The sequence below is a fragment of the Struthio camelus genome, chromosome 10, assembly GCF_040807025.1.
Source record: "Struthio camelus isolate bStrCam1 chromosome 10, bStrCam1.hap1, whole genome shotgun sequence".
In the NCBI taxonomy this organism is placed as follows: domain Eukaryota; kingdom Metazoa; phylum Chordata; class Aves; order Struthioniformes; family Struthionidae; genus Struthio; species Struthio camelus.
Genome location: NC_090951.1, coordinates 2,478,658 through 2,491,674, shown reverse-complemented (window position 1 = coordinate 2,491,674; position 13,017 = coordinate 2,478,658). Strand labels below are relative to the sequence as shown.

The following is a 13,017-nucleotide window of genomic DNA, read 5'->3' as shown; positions in this document are numbered from 1 at the left end:
AAAAATTGTAAGTTGATGAAGAAAACCTGGATTTACACACGTACTTTGGTGGTATATGACTTCTTTATGAGCCACTTTCTGTGCTGAAAATAAGCCAGCTTATTGTCCCCAAAGCAGCCAGGGGAGTGGGGGGGGGGGGAGAAGAGGAAGATGGGGAGCAGAGCAGGATGGCTTTGCATGCAAAAGGTATGGAAGGACGTTGTACAGAGTCAGTCAACCAAGAGGCAAAAATCCCCAATAAAAAGCAAGCTTTGGTAGTTCTGTTGCACGTGGACTACTTATCTGATGACCCTAATGGGGTAAGCAGCGACTGCCTGCAGCTTGGGTTGCACTGGCCCCAGGTAACTGTGCTGGTCCGAAGATGAACTTGTATAAGGTGGGTGTGTTGATCTCATGGCTCACCACACCAAAACAGTGAGGCTTCTCTCCTTCCCCCCTCTTTGCCTTGTGTCAGCTCCAGCGGTTGTTCATACCCTTTACTCGCTGACCCAGCAGGAAACTACTATTTTTTTTTTTTCTCCCTCCCTATTGAATTAAGAAGTTGATCTTGCTCATGGAGAGCTCCAACAAGTGCCGGGTCTAGCAAGGTGAGAAGTGAAAGTTACCCAGTCATAAGAGTGTAAGTGAGGGAGAAAGACTACCATTCTCAGAGTAAAATAAATTGTTAAATCCACCTAACGTGCAGTTCCGTGAGCAGTTGTTGTAGTTGGCATAGTTAATTTTGTGCAGCCTTCCTGCCTGATCTGCATTAAGGGCCGTAGGTTTGCTGCTTGCCTTCTCTTTCTCAGTGAGCTTTCTGCTACCTACCTACCTAGTGAGCAGAGGCTTCCTCTGCTTTCATCCCAAGAACTGCACAGTATCAGTAGGCAGGACTAAATTTGGTTGAAACGCAGACTGTTTCATGGGCTACCAGACTTTAATAGATCTCTTCAGTGAAGCTCTTACAGGTTGCAGTTGAGATGTTACTGTAAGGCAGATGGTGAAGATCTTGATAGTTACCCAGGCTTACTTTGATCCCTGGCTCTTGAATTTGGCTGAGGGGAAAAAAGCCAAACGGTAGCAGATACCAGTCTTAAGTTCAGCAAGTTTATTTGGTGATGCTACATGTTGGGCACGCAGGTAACTCTTGAGGAAAGACTTTGAAAATGTCCTGACGTGAGCATCATCCTTCTTTCTTGACTATAGTACGGTGACATATTTACTGCTGAGTCAATAGCCAAAGCATATCCAGAAATGAGGCTTTCTGTTGTGGTTTTCCTGGGGAAAAAACCTCTCCTCCAGAGAGTGACCTCATCAAGAGGGAATTGCATCAAACCAGGTAGTAGGTGCAAGTAATGATACTTGCTTTCATAGTCATCTTTGTACCAACCTCGTGCCCAGGTTGTAGAGTTAAGTGTAAGTTGTCCTCATGTAGGGTTTGAGCCAAGGCCCAGGTTCTGGGATGTGCTGCATTTGGACCTGGACGTGGGCAAGTTTGTCTTTTCTTGAGAGAAGAAGACGTAGAATTAATTCTGGAGGAGACCTTTCTGAAAGCTATTGTAAGAGAGAGTTGAGCCTGGAAGAAGGGCTAGGACATTCATTAGTGTTGAATCTTTCACGTGTCTGTCATCTTTGACACTGTGCTGTGAAACGCTTCTCAGCAGATTTCGTCCATTTCTCGAGGTGGAAACTGCCTCTCTGCCCACCTGCTCCAGCAGAATATTCCCCCCGGCATCTCCCAAAGCATGCAAGCTGGACTTTAGAGCAGGAAGTGGTTAAGCATTATTCGCTAGCATCTTCACCTGGTGCTCTCCTCCTTCCTCCTGGTGCCCTGTAACTTACTGTTTGATGCAAAGTGTGTAGACTGTACCCCTACCTTCTTTTCTTCCTGCTTTGTGCTTAGTTGCTCTGAAGATGCTCTAGAGGTCAAGACAACCTCATGATGAGTTTGTGCTGCATCTGTTGGCATGAGAGATTGATAATGCTAGGCAGTCAAAGCCAGGAACAGAGTATAGCACATCTAGTCCATCCCAACCCTGTATTCAGAGTCGTCATCTTCATCCCCGATTAGACACTCACAGATAGCTGTGGATGTAGTATGAAAAACTAGATCAAGCCACTGCAAGTAACGTATGTTGTGTTGAGTAGCACATGGTAGAGCAGCGCTGGAAAAGGATGATGGTGCTAAGTGAAGATGCTGGTGGATAATGCAGAGCCAAAATCCTGCTTGGGACTCTTCCTAGACAGTCGGCAATTTTGTGTACTAAGCGTCCTCTTCTGAGCCCAGAATGAGATTTGTGGGACAGGTGAACATGAAAGAAGAATTTCTCCCGCCATGAAATGCTAGGTGTTGGGGCAGATGTGGGACAAATTGTAGAACTGGAGTAGTTAGATCAGGAAAGATGGGAAAAGGGTGGAATGCTGCGCTGTACTTTAAAGTCAATATATGCAAGTTGTGGAGTCAGGGAAGAACGGGGGTGGGGGGGAAGCGCACATTTCTGCTGTCCCTAAGTCTTTGGTAACTTTGTGTTGAGGCTTTGTTCGATACCGCCTAAACAAGGAGAGGATGAAACGTGTTAGTGACTAGTGAAGCCTTCAAAGGGCAGAACAGGCTGCTAATGGGGAGCGTTAATTATCCGATTGCCTGTTGAAAAGGTATTGTGGCAAGAAGTGCACTCCGTAGAATTATTAGAAAACTTGCAGGTTGCTTTTTTATCTCAAAAGGTAGAGGAAGTTGCTTGGGGAGTGGTTGCTTTATAGTTGTGTGTGACTAATAGGGAGGTACTGGCTGAACCTAGAGGTGGAAGGTGCGTCCCCCTCCCCCACGCTCCCCAAATTCTCAGAGTGAGAGAGTTCATTATTTTGGGAAAAGGAATAAACCCATAATTATACTCGTAATTTGATGAGTGTAATAGACATCGTAAACCTCTGAACAAGGATAAGCTTTGCCTAAAACCTGACAGAGAAGGCTATGAACAGGTACTTGACCAGTCACATGCAGGTTAGGATAAGGGTGAGGAAAAAACCCCAGTTAAATCATCCATGGATAACAGATGTAACTAAGTCTAGGCCTGAAGAAACTCACCCTGGAGTACTTAAGGAACTAGCCAGTGCAGAGACAGAAAAGTTAGCACGGGATTGTTTTTAAAGGGCCGTAGAGGAGAACGGAAGCCCAGAGCACTGGACGTGATTAGAGCGTTTAAAAGGGGAGGGACGAGATCGGGAGGATGTAGCCTGCCTTGTCAAAGCTTCGTGGTTATTAACGGCACTAGAGCACGTGTTTGACCATCGGTTTATAAGCACCTAGAGCATATTATGGTGATAAAACAGTCACTTTGAACTGTTTTATGCTCACGTAATGGGGTAACCAGCCCATCAGTAAGGGTAAAAACAAATCAATGTGTCTTGACTACAGTAAGGCTCGTGACAGAATGTCACGTGTTATCCTTATAAGGAAACTATGGGAAAGTAGTCCAGATTAAATCTCTTCTGTTAGCGCCTACTGGTTGTTTCCAGCAGCGTGCCGTATCAGGACGGGAAGGTGTTTCAGATGCGCACTCAAAGTGTGGCCTCAGTCTAGTTCTGTTGGTATTTTGATTGCACTGGGGGCTGCCTACCAGTTTTGGGTTTCTTCCAGCTCTAAGCATGTGGCACAGGTGGAAGAAGAGGCAGGCTTTCAGCTCCCCTTCCCTCTTGCATATGCCTGTGTCTGCTCCTTTGAGGAAAAGTCCTGAAGCTGAAATCAGCTGGCCAGCTACCGCTTGGTCAGTGCGAGAAAGTATTTCACAAAACTTGCAGGTATTGTGGTTCTGAAGGGCTTGCAGTCACCTTGGAGAACAAAACCGATTTGAATTTATATTCATTGGTTTCAGACCACGCTTTTTAAATTAAAAAAAAAAAAGAAAAGAAAGAAAGAAAAGGGAGGGGAAAAAAGGCAAGTCAGAAAAGGTAGCAAGGTGCCAAGCACTGTAATTCAGAGGGGAAAAACTAAAATCCAGAGGGGACTGGCTAGTAGCACAGGGATGGGTCGATGCCTGGCAGTTGCAGGCGGAACATTAGCTGTCTGGGGAGATGTCCAAAGTAGGTCTCATCCTGGAGTGGAGTAACTGGAGCAGCACAATTGAGAAATGAGACTTTTCTACCCTGCTGTGTGCTGGGGAGGCTTTATTTCGAGTGCCACACTTCTGGAAAAGTGTAATCTAGCTGAGCCTACTCTTTGCTCTGCAGTAACAAGCTGTGAACAGTATCATGCTGGGAGTCTCCTAGTGCTGGTCTTCTCTGGAGACTTCTCAAGTTTTTGAACAAGAATAAAACATTTCTTAGAAAGGAAACATAATCTCTGAAGAAAAGTGGTCTCCGCCCACAAGATACGTGAGGAGAGAATGAAAGTTTTCTAACGCCTAAATATTTCATAGGGTAACGTTTGACAGCCATCCTCTTTGTGTCCACTGGAAATGAAACTAGAGATCAATGCTGTGGTAAATGCTGATTTACAGAAGGATAGCTGTTCTGATATTTCATCACCCAAAAATGATGCTGAATATCTTTCAGTGGAGTTTTAAGAGCAAAGCGATAGAATTCCTGTTTCAGGAGTGATCTGGGTGCAGATGTTTGTTAGCACAAAGGATGAGTTTTTTGAGTTCTCTTCCTGGTCCTGTGTTTCTGTTAGCCTTTTTGTATAAAGGGATCCCGGTTACTTAAAGCATCTTTATTTTCCAGTCGTCAGCCTGAGCCACCAAAGAAGGAGAAGGAGGCATCTACAATTACCACCGCTCAGTCAAAGAGAGCAGATGAATGGAAGGATCCCTGGCGCCGATCCAAGTCCCCCAAAAAGAAACTTGGTGTGTCTGTCTCTCCCAGCCGTGCACGTAGGCGCCGAAAAACCTCTGCTTCTTCAGCATCTGCTTCTGGCTCTTCGAGGTAGGTGAAGGTGAAAAGCGCGTTACATCCAAGCCTTGTTATGTGTCAGGGCATATGATGTGACTCCTACTCATCAGTAGAAGGAAGCAGTACAAGTCTTGCTGCTCTATAACAGCTATGGACCAAGGCGTGTAGGTAGTGAGATGGAAACCAAAGAAGACGCACCGTTGTGGATGCTGTGAAGAGATGTGATTTATTGAAGGCTAAGAAAAGGCAGATCTTTGGAAAAGTATCTGGGGTTCTTTAGGGAAACGAGACTTGAATGCGGTCTGAGTTATTAGTAGCTCACCTAGATGAAAGCTGATCTTAATAGGAGCAGAACCTGGAAGCTGTAAAAATGGGAGCCTCTTCACTCCAGGAGTGCTGGCGGGGTGAAGTGAGCCCACTCCAGGAAGAGCATGTTGTTGCTGCTACTACTAGGGGGGAAAACTGGGGTCGTGGAGACTGACAGGAGACCTCAAGAGCTGCAGTAGGGCACGGAAACCAGGGCATGGAGATAAAGAACACTTTTCAAAAAGAAGCATCCCAAATCTGGGAGACCTGGGGCATAGCTGGAACCCTTCTCTTTAAATACTTGAACTTGAGGCTTCTGAAAGGAAGAAAAAGGTGTCAGAAAGGAATGAGGAGCACAATGAATTGAAGATGTGGTTCTAAAAAGCAAAGCTCTCCTGAAGTAGATGTAGCTTTCTAGAGACATTGCATCTTTGATTTTTCTGTTTTCCCCTAAACATGTAACCATTAGGTCAGGATGACCTGTCATGGGATTGTCTGGTGAGAAGGTGGAGAATTTTGTGGAAGTGACTTCCCAAAAAGGGATGGCAAGTCATTAGTTGAAGGAAGGGAAGCCTATTCTAGGACACAAGGGGGTAGTAGCAACAGGTTCATGTTCTAAAAGAAAAGGTAGGACAAAAAAGGATGGGGATTGAGGAGGGGCTGTAGTCCTGGCATCTCCTGAGGAGAAGGCAGACAATTTCTGGAGCAGTGATTGAGAGCTGTTAGAACAATATATCGGAAACAAGAACTGGGTCTCTGAAAACTTCTCGAGATGAACTGAATTTAAATATTTTTCTTTCAGGTCCTCTTCTCGTTCATCCACTTACTCTGGTTCAGGTTCCTCGCGATCTCGTTCCAGATCTTCTTCTTACAGCTCTTACTCTAGTCGCTCTTCAAGACACAGTTCTTTCTCAGGCAGCAGATCCAGGTAATATCTCTTTGGATTTGAAAGTAATGGTACGCTCTTTTCCAGTCACTTACTAGCAACTATTTTTGGTGCTACTTAAAAGCAAATGGCCAACTCTGGAAATAAAATATTCAAACCACTTTCCTGAGTGAGGGAAATATGAGAGACTGCAAGGCAGCCTGCTGTTCCAGTTGTTGAATGAAGGAAATGGGTGAGCCACCCCCTTTTCTCCCCTGTACCCCCACCCCCGTGTACCATGCTGCTGTAGCAGGGCTGTTTCCCATACCTGTGGTAACTGAGCAGTTGCAGAAGCCTGGCTTCTATTAGGGTTTCTATCATTTGCGTTTTATTATTGGAAAAAGTTATTGGCATCTCTTTTGTGTTGCACTGGAATTTCTATTTGAAGAGGCAAATCACATTTCTTTAATGAAGCAGTCCATGCAGTTTTGTCTTGTGGTAGTCCTGACTGTTCAAAGCAACAGTTTGGTGTCCCATGCTGATTAAATAGAGGCGTGCTTCTTTCCCTGCCACCTCCTTGCTCCCGTGGACAGTTTCCCAAATCTGGAATATACGTAGTAGGAGATCTTCCTAGATAGACTTCAGAGCTAAAATCACACAGAGACTCAAAATGGATTGCCCAGTTGATAGGAGTGCATAGTGTCATTTGGATGGGTGGTTTCTCCTAGTAAAGACTCAGGTGGGAGTTGTTCTAGAAGCATGTACGTATGCGCTCCTGGGTAAGCTGGAGGAAAGAGGCTGACTTTCCCCCATCCACCCCACGTCAGCCCCGACCGCCTTGTTCCTTGCGGGACAATGCCAAGCGTACGTGAGCGTTCAGTTTGGCACACTTGAATTAACATTCCTCTCTCCGAGGGTGAGTGAGTGAGGAACGCTCTAAATGCTTTCTGAAAAACCTTTGTTAGCTCAGTTATGCAGGTCACTAAGGTGTCTGGTTCTCTGAAGCACTAGACTGCAAGGAGGATACTGCTAGGCTTCGCAGTAGGGTGAATCACTTGAACGCCAGTATCTGGTGTGGTATCTAAGTGGCTTACCTCCTTGGTCAGTCCTGATCTAGGAAACAGCTCTTGCCTTTTGATCTGTTGGCTTTGTTATACTCTGCTTGATTTTTTTTTTTTTTTTTTCCTCCTTGCATTCCAGAGATTGCAGGTATTCAGTTAGTTTTACTTTGTGTCTTTTTCCTGTGAGGTTTTTGCTGCTATCTAAAATAGTGGAGACTGCACTAGGAGTTATAGGGAACACAAGTCACGTTAAATAAATCATGCCAAACTCGCAAGTCCAAAACCTCCAGAGTCCAGATACAAAAACAGGACAAGTTTAGACCCACTCATTCCTGGAACGTAGTCACTAGTCTAAGGAAGGAGTTGTGGCTAAGATGCAAAAGCCAGGGAAGCCTTCTCCCCTCTCAAAGACTGAGCTGACTGTGTCCTTTTTTTCTCCTAGATCACGGTCCTTCTCATCTTCACCGTCTCCTTCCCCAACGCCTTCTCCACACAAGCCACTTGTGAAAGCTAAAGGGGAGTTATTACCACCTGCTGGAAAAGGGTAAGGCTTCATACCTATTTTGATAACACAGTGCAGAAAAGTCTCCAAACAGTCGCCTGGTTCCCCAGATCTGGTGACCTCATTCAGCCCCTTCTGACCTGGTTGACAGTTTCAAGGAAGAGAATGAAAATGCAAATTATGACCTGTATAGAAGAGTTTTTAGCTTGGATTGTTTGATGAACGATGGCACTTCCACTTACTAGATTCAAGTTAAACTGTACAAGTATCCTTAACTGTTGTATGAATATGCGAGTGTTTAAACACATGCCTGATGTCCTATTTAAACTTTCTTTGTGTACAGATAAGTTTATACAGGAGCTGTAAGAAAGTTTAATTCATTGATCTTCTGTAGCTTTAGTCAATACACACCCTTAGAATAAAGACATGATTCAGCCTCATCTACTTTTAATGTTGGAGACAAATTAAAGCAAGCACCATAGCAATGAAACTGTTCAGCAGATGATGCTTTTCTAAATATTTGAAATTGCTATTTCACAAACTTCTGTTATAAATAGTAAATTATGGATGTGTTGGAGGGTGTCACAACACTATAGCTATGTCACCGTGTTTTTTTTTTTTTTTTAAAGGTGACCTGCAAATAAATTACACCATGAGAATCCCCCGGATTCTCCAGAATATAATACAACACTCTCTGCCACACTTCTTGTACCTTATTGACCTGCTTTTTTGTCCCCTCAACTTGGAGGGGTCAACTTTTTAAGGTCTCGCTCTGCCTGCAGCAACAGGCGAGCATTGCAGTGCTGGTTTGGTAACCAACAACACGAGCCAGCAGCCTGTGCTAGCATGGAGACGGTTTTCCCTACGTAACACTGCACGCACTTAATCCTGTGTTCTGCAGGGGATGAATGCAGATATTCTTAAGCGCAAAGGAGGAATTAACAGTGTCTGGTTTTTTTGTATGCAGGCAGCAGCCTCCTCCCCAGTTAATAGCAGGTGTGACATCACTGCTGGGGCTTTTGAGCAGTAACCAACTATTAGACTAAAGAGTGGAGTGCTCTGAGCCCAGAAATGAGCAGCACTGAAGAACTGGATTGATTTCTATCTCATGTAGTGGGTGCTATATAAAACCACAAAAATGTTGCGTAGCAGCAGTCGGTGATGGTGTTACCTGTTACTTATTCTACAGTGTAACGCAAGACAAGGGACAGGTGTTGGCATTTGCACAAACATGCTCTTTTGCACCCTCTTAATCAGTGTGAAGGAGTGAAGAGAGCATTTTTGCGTAAACTGCATGCATTTGATCTTGAAGCCTGACCGACAGTTTAAAAGTGGGTATGTCTGTTTTGGGTAAGAATGCGTAGAGTCGAATTGATAAGAATATGAAACAACAACGATTCCGCATGTTTTACATGTAAATTAACTAATGAAGTAGGCTGTCCTCAAAATTGACCATCATCTCTGAAGAGGTGACTTGATTTATGCTAGTAAACAGAACCCTTAAAGGGAATCCTTATTGTTTGAGTGTTGTGGTGAAGCAGGATTTATCCTTTCCAAGTGTCTCTAGCTGCAGCAGTTCAGTGGTTTATTCAGTAACAAATAGGGGTGCCTTTCACGACTTTTGAAAATATCTGCTCTGTGCCTACTGAGTTTGATCATGCACATAAATATTTTAATTTTGTAGTGAAAAGTCTGTGAAGAAACTAGCTGCCCTTCCAGTCCCTCAGCCACTCACTAAAATTACAGCAGCTGCGCCGGAGCCAGCCAAACCAGGGGATAATAGAGAGGCAAGAAGGAAGGAACGTCAGACCAGGACTCCACCCAGGAGGTAGGAAAGCTGGGGTGGAGTGAGGCTTGCTCTCCTGGAAGAGATTTGAGGTCTGGGTTTTCTCTCTGCAGTACCATTTGCAAGGACTTTTCCGTATTAAAGGAGAAATCCGTTTCCTGGGGCAGGAAGGAAACGGGAAGAGAGGGCAGGGGTAGGGGATGAACGGCTAGTGATTCGCCTCAGCTCCTCTCTAAAGGGCCAGTTGAGTGAATGAAGTACGTAGAAAACATGAAACGTGCCAAAAGGCAGCGTCTGCAAAGAGAGAAGAAAAAACGTATTTCTACTGTGTGGTCCCAGGAGTTGGTTTGTCAGCCATCCAGCAGTCAATCCGGAAGAGATGAGAAGAACTCCTCTACTTCAGAGTCCCCAGTATGCAGCTGTACTGCTCTGCTTTCGCTTTCTGGCTTAGTCCTGTGTGACTTATCTGCATGTTTGAGACTTGGTTTCTCTGTCCTCTAATCATTTTTGTTGTCATTTTCTGCTCCCTTTGCATTCGGAATGAGAGGGGCTTCTGATGGTTTTCAAGCAAGCAGCACTTGTCCATATTTAAATGCTTATCATGCTTAATCCACTATATGTATTTTAAAATGTTACAGAAAAAAGGAAGATAGCATTGCTTGTTCTTGGAGGGACACTGAATCAGCTAAGCACAGCTTAAATTCATGATGCATTCTTTTTACATTAGAAGTTTTGAAATAGCAGTACAGTACCTGTGTTTCTAGTCTGTGGAAGCAGTTTAGCGGGTAAGAAAAAAAACAGCAGCCTTTATTTAATATAAATGCTTGTATTATAGGCACGTTAGAAGACCAAGACTATTTTATGCCTTTAGTAAGGCATACTTTGGTTTGCTTGGATAACTGCATGGCATCTTTTTATCAGTGTTTCTTGAAGGCGGCCATGAGTCTGTTTTCCGTTCAGGTTTTTAGAAGCCTCGGTTCTTAATGTTGCATGGGATTACATGTCCTGTTTCTTCCCAGTAGCTAAAGAAAAGTCCCGGGCTGAGCTGTTATGTCTTTTTATTATTTCACTTTAACTCTATATTATTATTTCACTTTTTTCTATATTATTTCGCTTTAACTAGTTAATGTTGGATGTCTTTAGACCACTTTTAATTAGTCTTTATTCTTATCTTTTTTTTTTTTCTTGCTTATACTCACACAAACTCCACTGCCCTACCAGTTCCCTGCTGTGTGAATGAGAAGACCAGCGCTATTTCTGTTAGTACTGGTGTGTTAGTCACAAGGAATGTGTGTGATAATATAGCCTGAAACAAAAGATCATCCTACTGTGTTATGCAGTTAGCAATTTTTCATTGTAGGAAGTATTTGCACTGGTGTCAGTGCAGGATTAAGATGCTTTAGCTCATCCTTTATCTGGCTCTTAATTAGCATCACTCAGTCTTGCATAAAATGTCTGCTGTTCAGAAGTGAGATGCCAGCTGAGGGACGAGAAAGCATTGTTGAGAAGAACACCTGAAACAATTACATCTGCAAAGCACTGTTCTTTTACATGATGTGGGACAGGTGTTTTTCAGCATCACACTCAAACTGTCCCTAAAAGTTTGGGGTTTTTTCTAACCTTGCTTTCTTTAGTGCTGAGTGCAGCCAGGTGAGATTTTTTTTTTTGCTGTGTTGCAGACGGACTATCAGTGGCAGCATCAGTGGCAGTGCCAGCAGCTATAGTGGTTCCAGTTCCCGATCTAGGTCCTTGTCTCGCTCTCTCTCCAGATCTCATTCCAGATCGACGTCTGCCTCGGTCTCCCACTCCCCGTCTGGGTCCAGGAAATCCAGGTACAGCCTTGACCGTTAATAACCTTTGTCAAGGTAGCAGGAAATTATAACTATTTGTAACTTTTGAGGCTTCCTGCAACAAAAACTCTCTCCAGGGTAAAATACTGAAGCTATAGGTAAGTAGGACTTGAAATAAGGTTGTTCGTTCATATATTGTTATGAATCCCGAGTCTTGAATTGTGAAAGTAGAACAATATTGATAGTGTCTGTGTGGCTTATTCAAGGAAATGATCCTTCATGTGGGCTGAACTGTCTATTTTTACTTAAATTATGATCAAAACGTCATCTCCATATTGACAGTTTTTAATTTAACATTTTATCTTGCTGAGGGGGGAAAAAAAAAAATCCGTAATTTACAAGGTAACAGTTTCATGCTATAGAGCTTTGCTAGTCTAAACCTCTACCGCTTCCAGTTCTTGAACGTCCTTAGGGAGGATGCTTGGCCTGTCAGTTAGAAGTAGGTCAGAAAATACCTAAAAGGCCCAGGTTTTGGGCCTTAATGGCATTTTTCCTTTGTTGGTAAAGTTGCATGACCTGTTTCTTCTGTGTTTAGCCTCAAGTGAATAGTTAAATGGCTGTTAGTCTGTGGGATTTGTAAACAGCTAACTAACTGCAGGAAAGAGTCAAGAAATAAACCCCTTTCAAGCCCTTCACTCAGATTTTTTGCATCTGTTGATACACAAGAATCTCTAAAACCTCACAGGTAGCTTTTAAACACAATGCTTCCTTGCCTTAAAGTGTAGGGTTAAAAGTAGACTTACTGTAGTCTAAAAATAGCGGATAAAACAGAGCTTGGTTCTGACTGGTGCTAATTCACATGTCCGAACACTGCAAAACTCCAAGGTTGAACTTCCGCGTTATTTTGCGGAAATGCAAACATGTTTACTGCATGCTTGTCTCATTCATCAGATGAGGCAAGGGTGATGCAAGAGGAGAGCACTCGGGCATGCTTGCTCTGCACTACTGTGCCCTAAAGGGGAGCTGAGAGGAAGAAAATGTGAAAAACTATTGCAGATGTTGCTCATATGGTACCGAGGTGTGCTTGCTGCTTTTACAGGTGTGTGGAGGAGGAGGTGCCTGCTCCCTGAAGCTTGCTTTCTGCATGCAACACGTATAGATGGGGTGTAAGGGCAGAAAAGGACAGTGAGTAGTACTCTTGCTAAAGTATGAAAGAAAAGCTGGCTGGCAGCTTTAGTGTTTGTTGCTGGTTGAAGCTAACTGTGTGTGTGCTGTTGTTGAAACACAGTGCCCACTTGGATTCTGGGACCAGAGCATTTCTGCAGCAAGAGCAATATGATCTGTGCTCAAACCAAGCCAGATTTACCAACACAATCCTGTAGCCAGGACCTTTCCCAGGGAAGGAATTCCTGGCTCACAGAGTCACCGTCGTGGCCTTCGTTTAGAACTTCTTTCAGACCTTGGTTTCTGTCAGAATACCTGCAGGTAGTGACTTTGTAACTTGTTCTAGGGCACGTCTGCCTCACGGTTGCTGCAGCCTGTTCAGACATACACAAGCTGGCTTTCAATTAGCGAGCTTAGATCTTGCCAGCAGGGCAGTCACTAGAGTGCAGAACTCGGTATGGCCTGCAGAACCTGCTTGAGAAGCTCTGTAAATATTCATGTACTTAGCAGACACCTGGTCCTCTACGGCAGTGGTTTTGGAGCCACTTCAGTATAGCAAAGTTGCAGCAGAGACATCCCTCTAAAGTGCAAGTCCGCCCATGAATATCCCTGTATTGTTGTCTGATACGTTGCTAGGTAGAAGGTTTCTGAAATGACTAGGATGATTGTCCAAAGCT

At 44.0% G+C, this 13,017-nt stretch overlaps 1 protein-coding gene across 25 annotated transcripts in view; it reads left to right on the top strand.

The window, feature by feature from the left end:
- The window catches only part of ZC3H18 (zinc finger CCCH-type containing 18), a 51,287-nt gene that overhangs the window by 29,674 nt on the left and 8,596 nt on the right, over window positions 1–13,017 (top strand). For 22 of the 25 annotated variants that reach the window (XM_068955648.1, XM_068955664.1, XM_068955659.1 and 19 more), the window contains 5 exons: window positions 4,699–4,899; window positions 5,975–6,100; window positions 7,541–7,642; window positions 9,285–9,428; window positions 11,066–11,218. In XM_068955648.1, coding sequence (XP_068811749.1) covers window positions 4,699–4,899; window positions 5,975–6,100; window positions 7,541–7,642; window positions 9,285–9,428; window positions 11,066–11,218 — 726 coding nt within the window. The remainder of the gene's footprint in view (window positions 1–4,698; window positions 4,900–5,974; window positions 6,101–7,540; window positions 7,643–9,284; window positions 9,429–11,065; window positions 11,219–13,017) is intronic. The other 3 variants (XM_068955666.1, XM_068955667.1, XM_068955665.1) reach the window with 1 other exon arrangement.